The sequence below is a fragment of the Tigriopus californicus genome, chromosome 10 (genome assembly GCF_007210705.1).
Source record: "Tigriopus californicus strain San Diego chromosome 10, Tcal_SD_v2.1, whole genome shotgun sequence".
In the NCBI taxonomy this organism is placed as follows: domain Eukaryota; kingdom Metazoa; phylum Arthropoda; class Copepoda; order Harpacticoida; family Harpacticidae; genus Tigriopus; species Tigriopus californicus.
This window is the reverse complement of record NC_081449.1, coordinates 15,497,320-15,512,695: the sequence shown is the minus strand read 5'-3', so window position 1 is coordinate 15,512,695 and position 15,376 is coordinate 15,497,320. Positions and strand designations below refer to the sequence as shown.

Here is a 15,376-nt window from a genome sequence, read left to right as displayed (position 1 = left end):
TTTTGTCCACTTTTGTCCACTTTTGGACACTTTTGGACACTTTTGTCCACTTGGTGTCCAAAAGTCACGCTAATTCTCAAAATTGCCCACCCTGCTTATGGCCATTTCAAATTCCATCAATCAAGTGTCTCCGGCAAGCAGTTCCTTCGAGATGCGAGATTTTTCAACAGCAAATGGGCGAATCGCGCCCAATAGTTCCTCATCGGAAGCATAATACTGAACGTTGAGGAATCTCGGGGGCCGAGACCGATGAGCCCGCCCGAATGCTGCACCTCCAGGTGACTTCTTCGAAGGTGCCCTCGTATTGGAGAGAGTTTCCAAATTGCTCAGCTACATCAATCTCTTGTTTTATGAATACTCGCACAGTATTCTAAGGCCCACCAGCTTGATCGACCGATCATCGCTATGTCGATGGACCTCAAACCAAGAACGGAGATCACAAAGTCTCCAACTACCTTGGGAGTGGGACGTCTGGTAGATTCTGAGCACTCAAAATCGAGAACGAGGTCTTGGTAGACCTATGTTGGTCAAACGATGCTTGCTGTTATCCAGAGTCGTGATTTGTTCGGCACTTACTGATCCCAAACCAGGGGATGATCCAATGGCGGCATGCAAATATGATTTCGGTGGAGAGTGAATTATAGTCGAATAGCTGATATACTAGGGAAGGAGATGGAACTTGGGGAAATCCCAAACGGAATCCATAAGACCCTAAGGGCCAGACTTTTGAAACGCATGTTCACCCAAAGATAAAAAAAAATCACAAGTACTTGTGTAGCAGTTTTTCGTACGTCCTGCCCTCACGACCGTGAACGCCAAAAAAAATGGTAGTGTAACGAATTACTATTTTTGGCCAAAGTGACTGTAACTGTAATTTGTTCCTTTAATTGAGGAACGACTAATGCCTTGACTCATGACTAAACATATGGCACAAATCCCCTCATTTCTCAGCCTATCCCCACGGGTTGACCCCTGCGTCACCCACCTGGCAACTGGAGCCTTCCAAATGCGCAACCATCGCTATTACTCGTCAAATAAAACCCCATTCGTGATGAAATTTAGAGGATGACTTTTGAAATTTAAAAAAAAATTATGCTATTAGAGCCAGAACTGTGAGAGACACTTGAAAGTGCAAATGCACCGAACAATTCAAGGAAAGGTTGTAAACAGCCAAAGAAAAGTATTCAATTGATTTCAATAACCCTGGTAATTCGATTAATTATATTGTGAACCTTAGGGGTCCCCATAGCGCGCCCTTCGTCCAGAAATCAAAGGTTGCGTGATTTATCCTAACGGCCCTCACCGAGGGTAAACGTTATGCTCCACCGATTAGTTGGCGGTGCTACTTTTTTTAATCTTAACCTGACATAATGTAACCTAATCTAACCTTACCTAACCTAACCCAACCTAACCTAACACGATATTAATAACCCTTAAAGTCTCTGTCTAAACCTTTTAACATTTTGCCACAAATTTAAAAATGAGCACCACCAACTAATCGGTGGAGAATAACGTTTATCCTCACGGAGCCCCAGGCTTGCTAAAAGTCTTGCCAATAATCCCCGTCGAAAAGTAGTTGCTGAACGCCGACCCGTCAAGTTATCCAACTCCTCCATAGCTTGCCTGCTCGCCCAACTCTGCCTAGTTGTGCCAACTTTCCGAAACTGTCTGGAATTTTGCACATTGGCTTGTTTTCGCGTGACGTATGGTCTAGACATTTGGCAAACGCGCATACAAGCACAGGCTCTCGTTGTGGCCAAATCGTGCGAATCCAAAACTCCACGGGATTAAAGCGCGCTCGCTCAACAAAGAACCATCACAACAATCTAGCTCAGAAAATAGCCGAACATTGTGTAGGTACAAATCCCAGGCAACCCATGGCATCAGAGTGAGCGAGGAAGGAGGGATATTTGCGTGAGCCAATAGCAAGAAGGAAGTACTTGGTCGAACACCATCAGCCACGCTCGGGCTTGTTGGAACGGAGGACAAGCATGAGCCAAATTCAGCTGTGTGTTTTCGAGCACTCCACAGAAGGGAGCAATAATGTGCAAATCAAGTAAGTGCTGAAAATGGTGGCCTAAAATGTTAGGGGAGTGATTGGAACGTAAAGTGGAGGAAGACTGTGTGTTCGAGAGATTAATTATGTCAAGAAGTCATGTTAAGCTGTGAGCTTAAGACTGACCCACAACACACATGGCATAGGTGAGACAAACCACCTGAGAACTTTCTTACATTGATCCAATTTCTGTGACTTTGTTGCATGATGTTTAGGTCACATGAGACTGGTTTTCTTGATGGTTGCGGCGAAAACCAAGCTGGTTTTTAACGTAGATGTTAGGTCCTTGTGACACGTTCCCTTCTTTGTAGTGATGTGAAGAGTCATTGAGATGAATTAAAGACTCAAGACATTGTGTGACTCGAATTCTAACAAGTTGTGGCATAAAATATGTCTTTATTTCTGCTCAAATATATGTTACAATAAAGTTTTAATGTGTTTTGCTTTCTCTTTAAATATTGACATGCCGACGTAAAGTAACCCTTTTTCTCAAATATCTTTGTACGGGAAACCTATGCCACAGGCTATGATGGGCTCATTTCTTACCGTCCCATTTGTTAAAAGAAACTCGGAGACCTCAAGTTTGAGTCTTTGTCTCAGCGGCATAAGTTGACAAAGGACTCGAGACATTGTTTAAGAATCGCATGCTTGTACCTACCCCTATGTCACCGTATGTCCAAACTGTTGCCCTGAAGTTTGCACAATATTTTTTTTTTATTACACGCACTCTTTGACTATATTGATTGGTCCATAAAACAACATCATTAGGAAACCCGCCCCTATTTGTAAGTTGAAGCGGACTGCAGTACTGTATGCATTCAAGTGCATTTTGATTGAGTGCAGTTCTGTATTTTCTTCTCTTCTCCTTTTCTCCTCAGGAAATATGTCCTAGTTGCAGTTCCATTTGGCTTTCTCTATCCAAAAGTACGTCAGTCAAGAGAAGGACAGACGGACAGGACAGTATAATTACCATTCATTAGTTTAGTTTCTTTATGGCTCTTACTCAAAAACGTTGCTAATTCAAATCGCATCCCCTGAAGGGTTCACAAAACTTGAAATTGGTGTCCTCACATGACGATCACTTGTATTCGGGGAATTTTCCCATTCGATGACAAACTGTCGTCTAAAAAGTAAAACACACTTGCCCGCATGTTTCCAATGGGGTTGAATAACCCGTTTCTAATTCTGCAATCGTCTTTGTTCCCGAGATCATTTCCTTGTAACATATAAAAGCGTAAACACTGCCCCTTTTTATCAGTTTTCCATGGAATTCCCTCAGATTAAGAGCGAACACAAGATCGAAGAAACCAGTCGTCAACTCTTTCGCCGGCTTGACTGCCTCGAGGTCACTCAGTTCAGTTTGAAAATCAAATGAGGACAGAATTGAAGAATTGAGTGCTCCATCAATGACCATGGATATGAACGAAAGAGACGAGGTGAGATTTAGTTCACATTGTTAATAAAGTTGTACCAAAAAGCCAATGTACGTATTGTTGTGTGAGTCCGTTTAATTTTATGCTGGACGATGGAAAAAAGTGCTTGGAGTTATCTACAGGGTGGATTTAATAAGGTTTTACAGAATTTGCTGTGGCAAAAAATGACTAGTGGCTGAACCAATTACTTTTTCAAATTGGTGCCCCAATTGTGCCCCAATTGCCAACGGCATTCGCTTTGTAGTGAAACCATTACAACACTTGTTGAACAACAACTTTCGAAGGACGTAAGCCAAAGTTGGCAAGTCATTTCTAGGGACAGTACATAGCGTGCCAGTGGTGAGGCTGACAGTGGGTGTTTTCTGTAAACAATTTTGGTCAAGAACAACCAATTTGACTAATCTTTTTTTTAAATCTGGTGTATATCGAGCAATTTTCAATAAGACAATACATGCCTTTGTTTGCAACACATCCCTTCCACCCTTTAATACAATTGTTTAATTTCATGTGTGGTCAGTGTGTTATTCATGATCATTGTAGACTCCGACAAAATACTTTGTTTTCACGTCGAGCAGAAACTGCAGAAGTTTGACGGTTCCGATGTGCGAAAAAGCTGAACAGAGGTATTGGGAAGAACACCAGTCAATGTAACTCTCTAGAATTTCTGCTCGACGTGCGAATAACATTTTTTGTCGGAGTCTAAATTGATCAATATCACACGTGGTTCAATCGAGCAAACTGTGCACAAGTTTCAAGACCACCCAGCGTCATGAATATCCAGACAATTTTTGGAGTCATATGCAATGATTGTCCCATTGCACAAGTTTGGTTTTGATTGAAGAATCAGACCTGAATGAAGTATAGTGTCAAGATTAGATCAAATATACAGAAAAGTTGCTCAAAAGTGCAAACGAATTGACAGGGTCCATCCACGATTTTGAGGCATTTTCCGGCTTGGGATACCCCTTGGAAGTCCTTATGATCAATCCCTCGTGAAATATACTTTTTTTGTGGTTGGCTTGCCTTTTGATCACAACAGTGATGTCGACGATGGATGGGACAAAAATGATATTCTTTTTGTTTACTTCAAAAACAGCATATGCAAATTGCACCAAGGGATTTACAGGATACAATGGTAATACTTTCTCAAAGGTATATTATAACACCTTATTAAATTAGAGTAGCAATGAATGGAGGTACATTACATTGGAAAATAGCGTGACATGATACCTGCGTCATTTTGAAATGACAAGTCACTGAAAATACTGCTTTTTGTTTCAGAATGAATCAAATGAGGCGCAAGTAAGTATGAATGTTTCTTGAAAGCTTTAAGTTACGTTATTTAGTTCATAGATGACAATCAATCGTTTGCAGCGACATCGACTTCGGATGCGCCAAATGCGGAAACGAGTTCGTGAGCTAGACCAAACTGTCCAAGAAGTCCAACAAGACCGCATCCAACGTGCCAAAGCTATGAAAGAGCGACAAAGGGAGATGAGAGAAACTCAGGTACTGATGAAAGAAATAGTTCCGACAACAATTAGCCATGTGGAGTACAGGCAATTCATGGAAAAATGTAGTGCGGCACCCTGATTTTAGGCTGCTTGCGGAGGGAGAACTTGGACAAACATTGCAACCAACTAGCACCGTGATCCATTTAAGTTTTCAACTATAGAGTGAAGTTGTCTTACAAAACTGATTAAAAAGTATCATTTTTGGCTCAATTCTGTCACTGCTAGTGTCTTGGCTCAATATCAGAATACTGTTTGCTTCAACAAGTCGGCAAGTTGAAATGAACAACAAATTGAACCTATGCATGGTGTAAATTGACGGGGCATATTGTCTATAGTTATGCTCCACAGAATGACGTCAACTGTTTGCCGTCCCATCACTTCTCAACGGGAATGCTAACATTATTGGCTGCAGTAGACCGAATGTTTGATGTGCATTGTTGACCAAACTTTGTCATTTTTAAACGTGAATCAGATAATTCACAAGTAATCTATTCAAGCAATATGTAATAAATGTACATAAGTTATATTTCTCAATAACCTAAAAGGTATATATAAATGGTAGGGCATTAGTAACGAAATTACAACTAACGAAATTACAGTAAATCGTTCCTTTTTTCGAAGAAGGAACTTTGATTCAATTACATTTTAAAATTGTGTAATTGTAACGACCCAAAAACTAAAAGGATTACACGTTATTCGTTTCTTTTTTAACTTCCAAAGTGGCCTTTGATATTTCGTTTATCTCATGACAGTTGAGGAAACTTAGGGGTCAATAGACCCTCCATCCATCTATTATATTATAGGCAATAGAATTCAGGGTTGAAAATTGTTCTGGCTCTTAACAACTCGCCGAGGGTGTTCTTGGTTTTAAATCTTGTTGCATTTGCTCCCTTTTTGTGCACATATTCTCAATCAAATTCCCTTGGACTGAGGACCTAATTCAGTGCAGCAAGGAAATTCTTTCTTTGACTTGAGCATGAAGCATCAAATTTCCCAAGACTCCACATTTCCATGGCTTAAGCCATCAAACAAGGAAGCTTTAATGACTCGACAATGGCTCATACTGTTATTCCATCATGACGTTTGCGGCATTGTTTCAACCCTCGACAATCATTAACCCCAACTAGGATCCCAATCTCGATTCCTCAAAGCATTATGAGGAAGTACATTTTGAACAACTATGACAAAATTAACTGCCAATGCTCGTTTTTTTCAAGGGGACATTTTTTCAGACTGAAACAACCAACCTGCATTTTCAATGTTTAAAAACTTGATCAACTGATAACAATTTCAGGATATTGCAATGAATTCGGAAATCCTTTTCAGGATTTTATTTTGTCTCGGATCGAGGCAAAGGAAGTGCAAGACGAAGAGGACATGGCCATGAAGGCCAGGATTTTGGCCACACGGAAGGAGATGGATGAGGAAATGGAAGGCTTTCCACCTCTAGACGAACCTTTACCTCCGGATTACGAAACGAAGTATCCCAAATTGGTGGAATTGAGCTCTCATTACATACCCGGGTTTGATGATCCACCATCATCGGCGGACACACTTTCTCAGGGGCCTTCATCCAGCTCAAGAGGGTCTTCTTCAAGCAATCGACCTCCCCGTTTGTAACTTTCCCCCGTACTTCATTGTACACTCACTATCTTTGAAATATATATTTTTATACCGTTAATACTTTCATGCACCTGCTAAAAATACACATTAAGCATGAATTAAAGAGGCTGAGCACAGTTTAATAAAAAGTAACAAAACAAATCCACACTCTAACAAAGAATAGACTTTTGACTTGCGGCCACAATTGGTTTTCTGGCTGATGTTGGTCTTATTTGGGGGGAGGGGGGTGTCAAGCTTTTCATGTAGGTGTTTTTGAGTAAAATTCGCGCCAAGGTCGTGTTCACGGAGTCACGGAAAGTGCGCGTACTATTGTATGTTTCGTCACTTTTTCAACAGGATCGACCCTAGTTTCAATGGCCGTTTTGATCCAAGAACCTCAATCTTTTGGTGGATCAAAATAACGTCAAAAAGATCATCCTCGAATGTTCAATAAAACCGTGAATGAATTACAACACATTTTAGTTATACCTAAAGCCACAATGGTTATGCCAATGGTTGGTCGTTATGGTCATACCCAGGTCATAAGTGTGTGGAAGCTTAGAGGTGTTTGAAGCGCTTAAAGCGAATCTCTTTATGGCAACCTTGATATCTCTCCATCGAACCTAACTTGATTTCGAAAAATTTGATTGATGAGAGCCGCCAATGAACGGCCAACTCTGAGTTGAAAAATGCGGTGACCACTCTAGTGCATCGAATGAGGTCCGATTTATCTCTACTCTCGCCTAAAGAGTAAAGCATATTTAGAGTTCACGTTGATGGCTTCGAATACCGAGTTGAGATAATCAGCCCAAATAAGCTGTAACCAAACAAAATATCGAATTTGCCCTTTCTTCGATTTTTCTTTCCTTCTTTGGACTAAAGGGAGATATTATGGGGATCCTGACAAGCCTAAGAAGTCATTTCACGCAACCTAGCCAGCTATGGAGGGTCAAGAGAATGCCGTTTACTTCAATTTTTACCCTATTATATCCAAATTAAATCCAATTTTTCTCCCAATCAAACACTAGAAAGCAAACATAAAGCACTATTTAGGGCTAAATATGCCATTTACGCCTGTCATTTTACCCAGAGCAGTGTAGTCTGGCTTTTGTATTGTCATAAATACCATCCCTGAGTTTTGTAGCTGCACTCATGCCTGCATTTTCTGACGATCAACAACAACAAAGGCGGCTAACGTTGACTGGGTTCACTCCTCTTCACTTTTCGTGCAACCGTTCCGACGAAATCTGCAAATCTCCAAATCTCCAAATCTGATATCGCCTAGACTCCAATTTGAGTTTGGCCTTGGTAATAGCAGCCCCTGCGCGTCCTCACCATGGATCCGGACTATTATGACGAATTCGGGAACTACATCGGGCCGGAATTGGCCAGCGACGAGTCGAGCGAGGACGAGGACGCCGGGGATCGCGAGGCGGGCGAGAACGGGGCGGGCGGCCTCCACGCTGCCCATGATCCCGATGGAGCCGAACCTGATGATCCCGTAAGGCATTCAAGCCCCACTGACTAACACGTTCATGTCCACGTCGGAAGAGGGCAATGAAGTATTGAATGGATGGGGACCCTCTATGATTTCTTGAATGATGGGATACTGGACTTTTTCAGATGGATGATGAGGATGACGTGGGCGGGGGCTCGACGGCCATCGTGCTCCACGAGGACAAGAAGTACTACCTGAGCGCCTCCGAGGTGTACGGACCCGAGGTGGAGACCCTGGTCGAGGAGGAGGACGCTCAACCGCTGACCCAGCCCATCATCCAGCCCGTCAAACGCAACAAGTTCCAACACGTGGAGCAGGACCTCCCGCCCACCACCTACGAGCCCGAGTTCTTGGCCGATCTCATGGACAATGCCCATCTAGTTCGCAACGTGGCCTTGGTGGGGCACTTACATCACGGCAAGAGCTCCTTTGTGGACGCCTTGATGCAGGAGACACACCCCGAGCTTCGCACCAAAGAGGACCGGCCCCTCCGCTACACCGACACCCTCTTCACCGAGCAGGTATGGACCAGTCCATCCATGCATGGGTTTAGGGCATGACCAGGGAGTGGGGATAGTTGGGATGCTAATTTGGCCCCACAATGATCAATAATAGAGGTAGGTGTAGCTTTCGTCTGAGGCTTGAGCATTGGTTGGCGTTGATTGAAAGAAACCCGAGGTCACTAGCAGCTAGAGCCTGTTAAAGGAGTTAAAGTGTGTGATCTATTCCAAATTTGTCAATGGTCGTATTATCTCGATTTAGGAACGTGGGGTGTCCATTAAAAGTATGCCCATCACATTGGTGCTCCAAGATCTGCGCTCCAAATCTTACTTGGTCAACCTCTTCGACACGCCTGGCCACGTCAACTTCTCGGACGAGGTGACGGCTTCCATGCGTCTCTCAGACGGGATCGTGCTGTTCGTGGATGCGGCCGAGGGCGTCATGCTCAATACGGAACGCCTCTTGAAGCACGCTGTTCAGGAGAAATTGGCCATCACCGTGTGCATCAACAAGATCGATCGGCTCGTGCTCGAGCTCAAACTCCCGCCCATCGACGCCTACTTCAAGCTTCGGCATGTCATCGACGAGGTCAATGGCCTGCTCAGTTTGTACTCGGAGGCCGAGAACGCCCAAGTGATCAGTCCCATTTTGGGCAATGTGTGCTTTGCCAGTTCGCAATACGGCTTCTGCGTCACGCTCCGATCTTTCGCGCAATTGTATTCGGATACCTATGGCGGCTCTGTGGACGTGTCAGCCTTTGCCAAGCGTCTCTGGGGCGACATGTACTTCAATCCCAAGAGCCGGAAGTTCTCCAAGAAATCCCCGCACGCCTCGGCTCAACGCAGTTTTGTTGAGTTCATCCTGGAACCCTTGTACAAGATTATCGCTCAGGTTGGCCCCCAAAGTCTTTTGGAAAGTTTTTTTTTTTTTTTTTTTTTTTTTTTTTTTTTTTCATTTTAAATATCTGGAGAAATTACTAATGTCAGTGTGGTGCTTTTTTGCCTTTGTTCATAGGTGGTGGGAGATGTGGACACGTGTTTGCCCAGTCTGACGGAGGAATTGGGCATCCGGTTAACGAAAGAAGAGTCCCAAGATGAACATCCGACCTCTTTTGAAATTGATCTGTTCGCGCTTCTTCGGCGACTTCAATGGCTTCGTGGAAATGCTGGCCCAGCACATCCCATCTCCTGTGGCCAATGCCAAGAACAAGGTATTTAGAGAGACAGTTGTGCCACTTTCAAACTCCATCAATCACCATCCAACCCAACCTCTGTAGGTCGAGAACATGTATACAGGGACGACGGACACGGTTCGTGGCGAGGACATGATGAATTGCGACCAGGATGGCCGATTAATGGTTCACACCACCAAGCAATATCCCAACGAAGATCTCACTTGTTTCCACGTGTTGGGTCGAGTCATGTCGGGTACACTCCACTCGGAGCAAGAGATTCGACTCTTGGGTGAGAACTACACTATCTACGACGAAGAGGATTCGCGGAATTTGACTGTGGGTCGCTTGTGGATCTACGAGGCCCGCTATAAAATTGAGGTTCGACCGCACTCAATTGAACTTGGCGAGCGGTTTACTAGACTACTGTCGCTGTTCGATGGTTGCTTTTCAGGTGAACCGAGTTCCGGCTGGGAATTGGGTCTTGATCGAAGGCATTGACCAATCCATCGTCAAAACATCGACCATCACGGATCTGAAAGGCAATGACGAGGATTTGTACATCTTCCGACCTCTCAAGTTCAATACTCAATCCGTCATCAAAATCGCCGTCGAGCCCGTTAACCCGTCGGAATTGCCCAAAATGTTGGAAGGCCTACGAAAAGTGAACAAGTCTTACCCATTACTTAACACTAAGGTCGAGGAATCTGGTGAGCACGTGGTCTTGGGCACGGGCGAGCTCTACTTGGACTGTGTGATGCACGATCTCCGCAAGCTCTATTCCGAGATCGACATCAAAGTAGCCGATCCCGTGGTGAGCTTCTGCGAAACGGTCGTGGAAACGTCGTCGTTGAAATGTTTTGCCGAGACGCCGAACAAGAAGAACAAGCTCACCATGATTGCCGAGCCCTTGGAGAAAGGGCTGGCCGAGGATATTGAGAACGAAGTGGTGTCCATTCATTGGAACAAGAAACGCCTCGGCGAGTTCTTCCAGACCAAATACGACTGGGATCTTTTGGCGGCTCGATCCATCTGGGCCTTTGGACCCGATGCCACTGGTTCGTGACAATGATCATATCCTGGATGGAGCCAATCAGTTTGTTGGAAGTTTCTCGTTCTCTCTCTCAGGTCCGAATATCCTCGTGGACGACACGCTCTCGTCCGAGGTGAACAAGGGCCTGTTGGGCTCGGTCAAAGACTCAATCGTCCAAGGCTTTCAGTGGGGCTCCCGAGAAGGTCCTCTGTGTGAAGAACCCATTCGCAATGGTAAGTTCAAGATCTTGGACGCCGTCATCGCCAACGAGCCCATTCACCGTGGTGGCGGGCAAATCATCCCCACCGCTCGACGGGTGGCTTACTCGGCTTTCCTCATGGCCACGCCCCGTCTCATGGAGCCGTACATGTTTGTCGAGGTCCAAGCACCCGCAGATTGCGTGTCCTCGGTCTACACGGTTCTAGCTCGCCGTCGAGGTCATGTCACACAGGACGCACCCGTGCCGGGATCACCCTTGTACACCATTAAAGTAAGTGTCTTCCAAATTGAGTGGCTTCTCCTATTGTAGCGTGTGTCCTTTTAATTGGGTTGTAGGCTTTTATCCCGGCCATCGACTCGTTCGGGTTTGAGACGGACCTGAGGACGCATACGCAGGGACAGGCGTTTTGCATGTCAGTATTCCACCATTGGCAGATTGTACCCGGGGATCCCTTGGACAAGACGATCACCATTCGGCCATTGGAAGCCCAACCGGCCACGGCATTGGCTCGCGAGTTCATGATCAAGACGAGACGGAGGAAAGGTCTGTCCGAAGATGTGTCCATCAATAAGTTCTTCGACGACCCCATGTTGTTGGAGCTGGCTCGCCAAGATGTCATGCTCAACTACCCTGGGTAACTATTGAGGTTAGAGGTGGTATGAAAATAAAATGGATCAATAAATTACCGCGCCGCATTCGTGTACAAAGCTCTGTCGGGTGTTTCATTTCTCCATATGGGACGAACTACCAATCAATAAGAGTACCCCTTTACGTACGTTCCATAGACAATGGTGGAAGGCTGGTGAGCTCATTTGACACTTAGTGGCCGGACTGGCCTCCATTTCATTTTCAAAGAAGATGGAGCTTTTGTTTAGTTTCCCCACCAACAATATTATCCAGTCCTACTGAATCAATTATATAATGCACAAAACTTGCTCATCATCCTCACTTGTTCGAATTGAGAGTGAGCATTTCTGACCGTGGAAACACTGTCGTTAAAAACTGGAAAGAAAATCAGAGCACTTTATGAGAGGCACTAATCCAATGGAAGGTGTTTCAAATCTGAACATGGTTTTATATATATGAACAGTCTTCACTTTCACAGCAACCATTTGCGAGTCCGAATTGGTTGAGCTCTAATGCAAGGATTTGGCTTCAAAACTGTTTACTTGTATTTGATTATAAACGTTGCACAAAGTAGACAGTCATATACTTGTTTCACTTAGCGTGATTCTTCAGATGGGCTTGTTGTATCTTAAGATCAGTCATATTCATTTATTATCATTTATATTTCTGAAGCATTTGCAACCAAAACTTCTCCCTCATTTAACCGTACAAATACTAACTAACCCAACGAAGTTGCTGTTTGTTTTTCGAATCTCCGACAACGAGACGTCGAGTCTTCAATTCCGACCCGATCTCATTAAGAATGCTTGAACTCTTCAGTATCGTGATCCCTCCGTAATCAACGCCTCTCTCGGTCTCTTCTTATTCCTTGTTCCCCTGGTCACACACTCATTGTCACTCATGAATGTTTCCCCGCAAATCCTCTTCCACCTCTTTACTTCATTATTCCCCTCGAAGTCAAAGCCTTCCGTTGTTCGTTAATTCTTCGTTTGGATCCTTCCTGCTGCTGGCATTGCTTTCGTTCGTTCGTTCCGTACTTCGCCTATGTGCATACCCAGTGTACACACTATGTACATACAGACATCCATGTCCAGGGCATCCTCCTCGTTGGTTCGCTTGGTTCTCCTCGGTCTCACGGGCCAGCGTTCGTCGGGATCCAGGCGGATGATTATCCAACGAGAACTCCCGGCGTGCGTCCGGGACCGTGAGAAAAATGTTCTTTCCCACCCAATTGATGAGATGCCTTGAACGTCAGTCGTGAATCGAGTGTCCAACGTTCAACACGTCCAAGTCGATTGACCCACCCGAGCAATCTCATCCAGTCCCAGCGAGTATGTCCTGCTCCACCACCGAAATCTTCAACCCATTTGCCAGCTACTCCCAAAGTAATGTGTATTCGCCGGCTTTCTCCGACCCGCCATCTCCCATGTCAACCACCTCCGATATGGACGAGACCGAGGTGATCAGCTCCTCCACTCCTCCGATGACGGAATTGATCCCCGAGCCACCGAAACCCGAGATCCGACACTTTGTGAATCGGATGCCGGCCTTTCCTACCATCTACCATGAGGCCTTGCAACCTTTGAGTCCATTGACCACCCTACCAGTGCCATCTCGAGTCATGCCTTCGCCGTCAACCCGGGTTCAAAAAGTGGATGAAGCCTTGCAAGCTGAGTTCCTACAGAAGTGTCTTCGCATGAACGACTTGGCCGACTTGGAGGACTTCCTTCGTCTCCATTCCGAGCAACTGAATTTGAACGCCTACGACGAGTACGGCTCCACCCCTCTGCACTTGGCGTGTCTCGAGGGCAATCTGCCCTTGGTGAAGATCCTCATCCAATTTGGTGCCAATCCTCATCTGACCAATCGTGATGGTTTCTCGCTCGTCCATTTGGCCTCGTTCAGTTACAACTCGCAACTTCTGACTTACATCCTCGGGCTCAAGAGCTCGAAATGAATGAGCCACTTTAAGGATTGCTATTTCAATGGACTCGTTCGCAATACAAATATTCATTCAGACAATAAAAATCGTAATTATCACTCCTGAAACAAGTGGGCTTTTTTCCATTGGATTTCGTGTGTCAAAGTAGATCGTGTGAACACTGCCATTTGCGGTAAATTAAGAGATCCAATCCGCTTCATTTCCATATCGATTCACGGAAAAGTAAACATGAAGGTACGTGTATCGTAAACCTCATTGATTCCCTTGGGCTTGTTTTATTAGTCCCCTTGAGACATGGCGTTAAAGATAATGTCATACCCATCGCAGCCAATTGCGATCGGAGATGGTGCAAGTAAACAGGAAGTGTGGAAATGTTGTTTCCGCCCTTCAAGCTCCTCCGCCCGAGATTCGTCGTTATGGACGTCATCGTAGCCTGACTAGTTTCCCCGGAGTCGCCCGACTCTCACGGGTTGCGACCCTCTCCCTTCATTTCTGCTTTGGGTGCGTTATTGCTCATTGGCATCCCCGACCAGTTATTTTCATGTCGGTCCATGGGAAGTCGTGTCATATAGGAATCTTTTGCAATAAAGAAGGATTGAGTCCATGACATTGGAGAGGGTAACGAGTGGCCAGTGATTCGATTTGAGATGACCACCGGAGGAGTGGACAAGAACTACCACAAATCTGGTTGGGATCTCCTCTCTCTTGGCTTGGGATTGGATGAGTGAGAACATTCTCAGATTTTTTTGAGATCTCTCTTGACTTGATGAAATGTTTCCCACACTCAAACACTGAGAGAAAAGTGGCCTGAAACCTCAAACGCATGTATTTATGCCATAAAAGTTTCTGGTTAGTACGAGTACGTCATTGACTAAAGATGGGAAGAGAACATTGAGAGAGTGCGAACAGGCCTACTACTATCATCCTCAATACTCATTTGGAATCAATGACGCCGGTGAAGGGCTGCATGGCTTCTTTTTTTTTAAGTGGACATATAGATTCGTGTTCAAGTGAGGAAACCACTCGGAAGAACAAAGATTACGTACCTAGAAGAATCCCAGACAGGTCACCTCGGGGTTCACTCATTTCCAATTTGAATCCATTCAAAGCCCCAGCCAGATCCCAGAACAAGAAGACAATGAAGGGTGGGAACTTTAAACGCGCATTGATCACCCAACAGCAACAACAAAAACAGGAATCTGGAAACAAGATTAGTGGGAAGCATTTGTGCCAATGTGCATTGAGACTACCATAGATGGGTGGTAGGTACTACATAGGTAGATAGATAGATAGTAGACCTTTGGATCGAATTTCCCACCCATGTTGCATCCCATCCACTCCACGCATCAGTTCTAATGTTACCTTTGGCCACCACCTATCTCTTTTAGGGGAAATTGAGATCTTCATCCCGACACAAGAATGATAGTCTACACAAGAGCACATACATAAACACACAAAAAGCCAGCTTCAAATTGAAACATCCTTGAATATATGCATCAAGAAGATAATGTCTCAAATTGATCTTGTCGAGGAATTGCTTCAACGATGTACAGAATCCAAATCATTGCCAGAAATATATGTCCAGATGATTGATTTCAAATGGCCAATATGCCCCTTTTCATTTGGTTTTGTGTGCGGTACTAAACGTGTATGTACGTATGTGTGTGTGTGTGAACCAAAGGAGCATAATGTTTGTCTGAGCATCGTCATATGGATAATAGCATACGACATACATTGCCAATGGTGGGATTGATTTTCAATACCAATGTGTGAGAGCGA

General features: G+C 44.7%; 3 protein-coding genes and 1 long non-coding RNA gene across 6 annotated transcripts; 3 read left to right on the top strand and 1 right to left on the bottom strand.

The window, feature by feature from the left end:
• Positions 1-1,921: 1,921 nt before the first annotated feature.
• Positions 1,922-6,684, top strand: LOC131887915 (uncharacterized). 3 transcript variants are annotated; one of them, XM_059236651.1, is made up of 5 exons: positions 1,922-2,056; positions 3,336-3,492; positions 4,771-4,791; positions 4,864-4,998; positions 6,330-6,684. In XM_059236651.1, exons 2-5 carry the CDS (start codon positions 3,463-3,465, stop codon positions 6,621-6,623), a joined length of 480 nt encoding a protein of 159 aa, XP_059092634.1. In that variant the 5' UTR covers positions 1,922-2,056; positions 3,336-3,462; the 3' UTR covers positions 6,624-6,684. The 3 variants fall into 3 exon arrangements, with proteins under 3 accessions (XP_059092634.1, XP_059092633.1, XP_059092635.1); XM_059236650.1 differs by lacking the exon at positions 1,922-2,056 and adding an exon at positions 2,063-2,202; XM_059236652.1 differs by lacking the exon at positions 1,922-2,056 and adding an exon at positions 2,963-2,980.
• A 1,244-nt stretch (positions 6,685-7,928) lies between these two features.
• LOC131887913 (116 kDa U5 small nuclear ribonucleoprotein component-like) lies at positions 7,929-11,734 on the top strand (the record flags this gene model as incomplete). The annotated part of the gene is given in 9 exon segments (XM_059236648.1): positions 7,929-8,106; positions 8,229-8,624; positions 8,866-9,495; positions 9,619-9,693; positions 9,695-9,814; positions 9,881-10,156; positions 10,230-10,833; positions 10,904-11,298; positions 11,364-11,734. Coding segments are annotated over 9 exon segments (2,964 nt in total). The 3' UTR covers positions 11,667-11,734.
• On the bottom strand, positions 11,380-12,643 carry LOC131887917 (uncharacterized). Its single transcript, XR_009374066.1, has 2 exons — positions 12,379-12,643; positions 11,380-12,030 (listed from the first exon to the last, which is right to left on the bottom strand). It is a non-coding gene; the product is annotated as an uncharacterized LOC131887917 (long non-coding RNA).
• A 163-nt stretch (positions 12,644-12,806) lies between these two features.
• LOC131887914 (B-cell lymphoma 3 protein homolog) lies at positions 12,807-13,701 on the top strand. Its single transcript, XM_059236649.1, has one exon. It carries the CDS (start codon positions 12,989-12,991, stop codon positions 13,610-13,612), a length of 624 nt encoding a protein of 207 aa, XP_059092632.1. The 5' UTR covers positions 12,807-12,988; the 3' UTR covers positions 13,613-13,701.
• The last annotated feature ends 1,675 nt before the right edge of the window (positions 13,702-15,376 follow it).

Excerpts from the sequence above, each read along its gene's own strand:
- LOC131887915 (XM_059236651.1), top strand. The coding sequence starts at position 3,463 with ATGACCATGGATATGAACGAAAGAGACGAG. Across the intron at positions 3,493-4,770 it reads ATATGAACGAAAGAGACGAG|AATGAATCAAATGAGGCGCA; the intron begins GTGAGATTTAGT and ends TTTTTGTTTCAG. Across the intron at positions 4,792-4,863 it reads ATGAATCAAATGAGGCGCAA|CGACATCGACTTCGGATGCG; the intron begins GTAAGTATGAAT and ends AATCGTTTGCAG.
- LOC131887914 (XM_059236649.1), top strand. The coding sequence starts at position 12,989 with ATGTCCTGCTCCACCACCGAAATCTTCAACCCATTTGCCAGCTACTCC.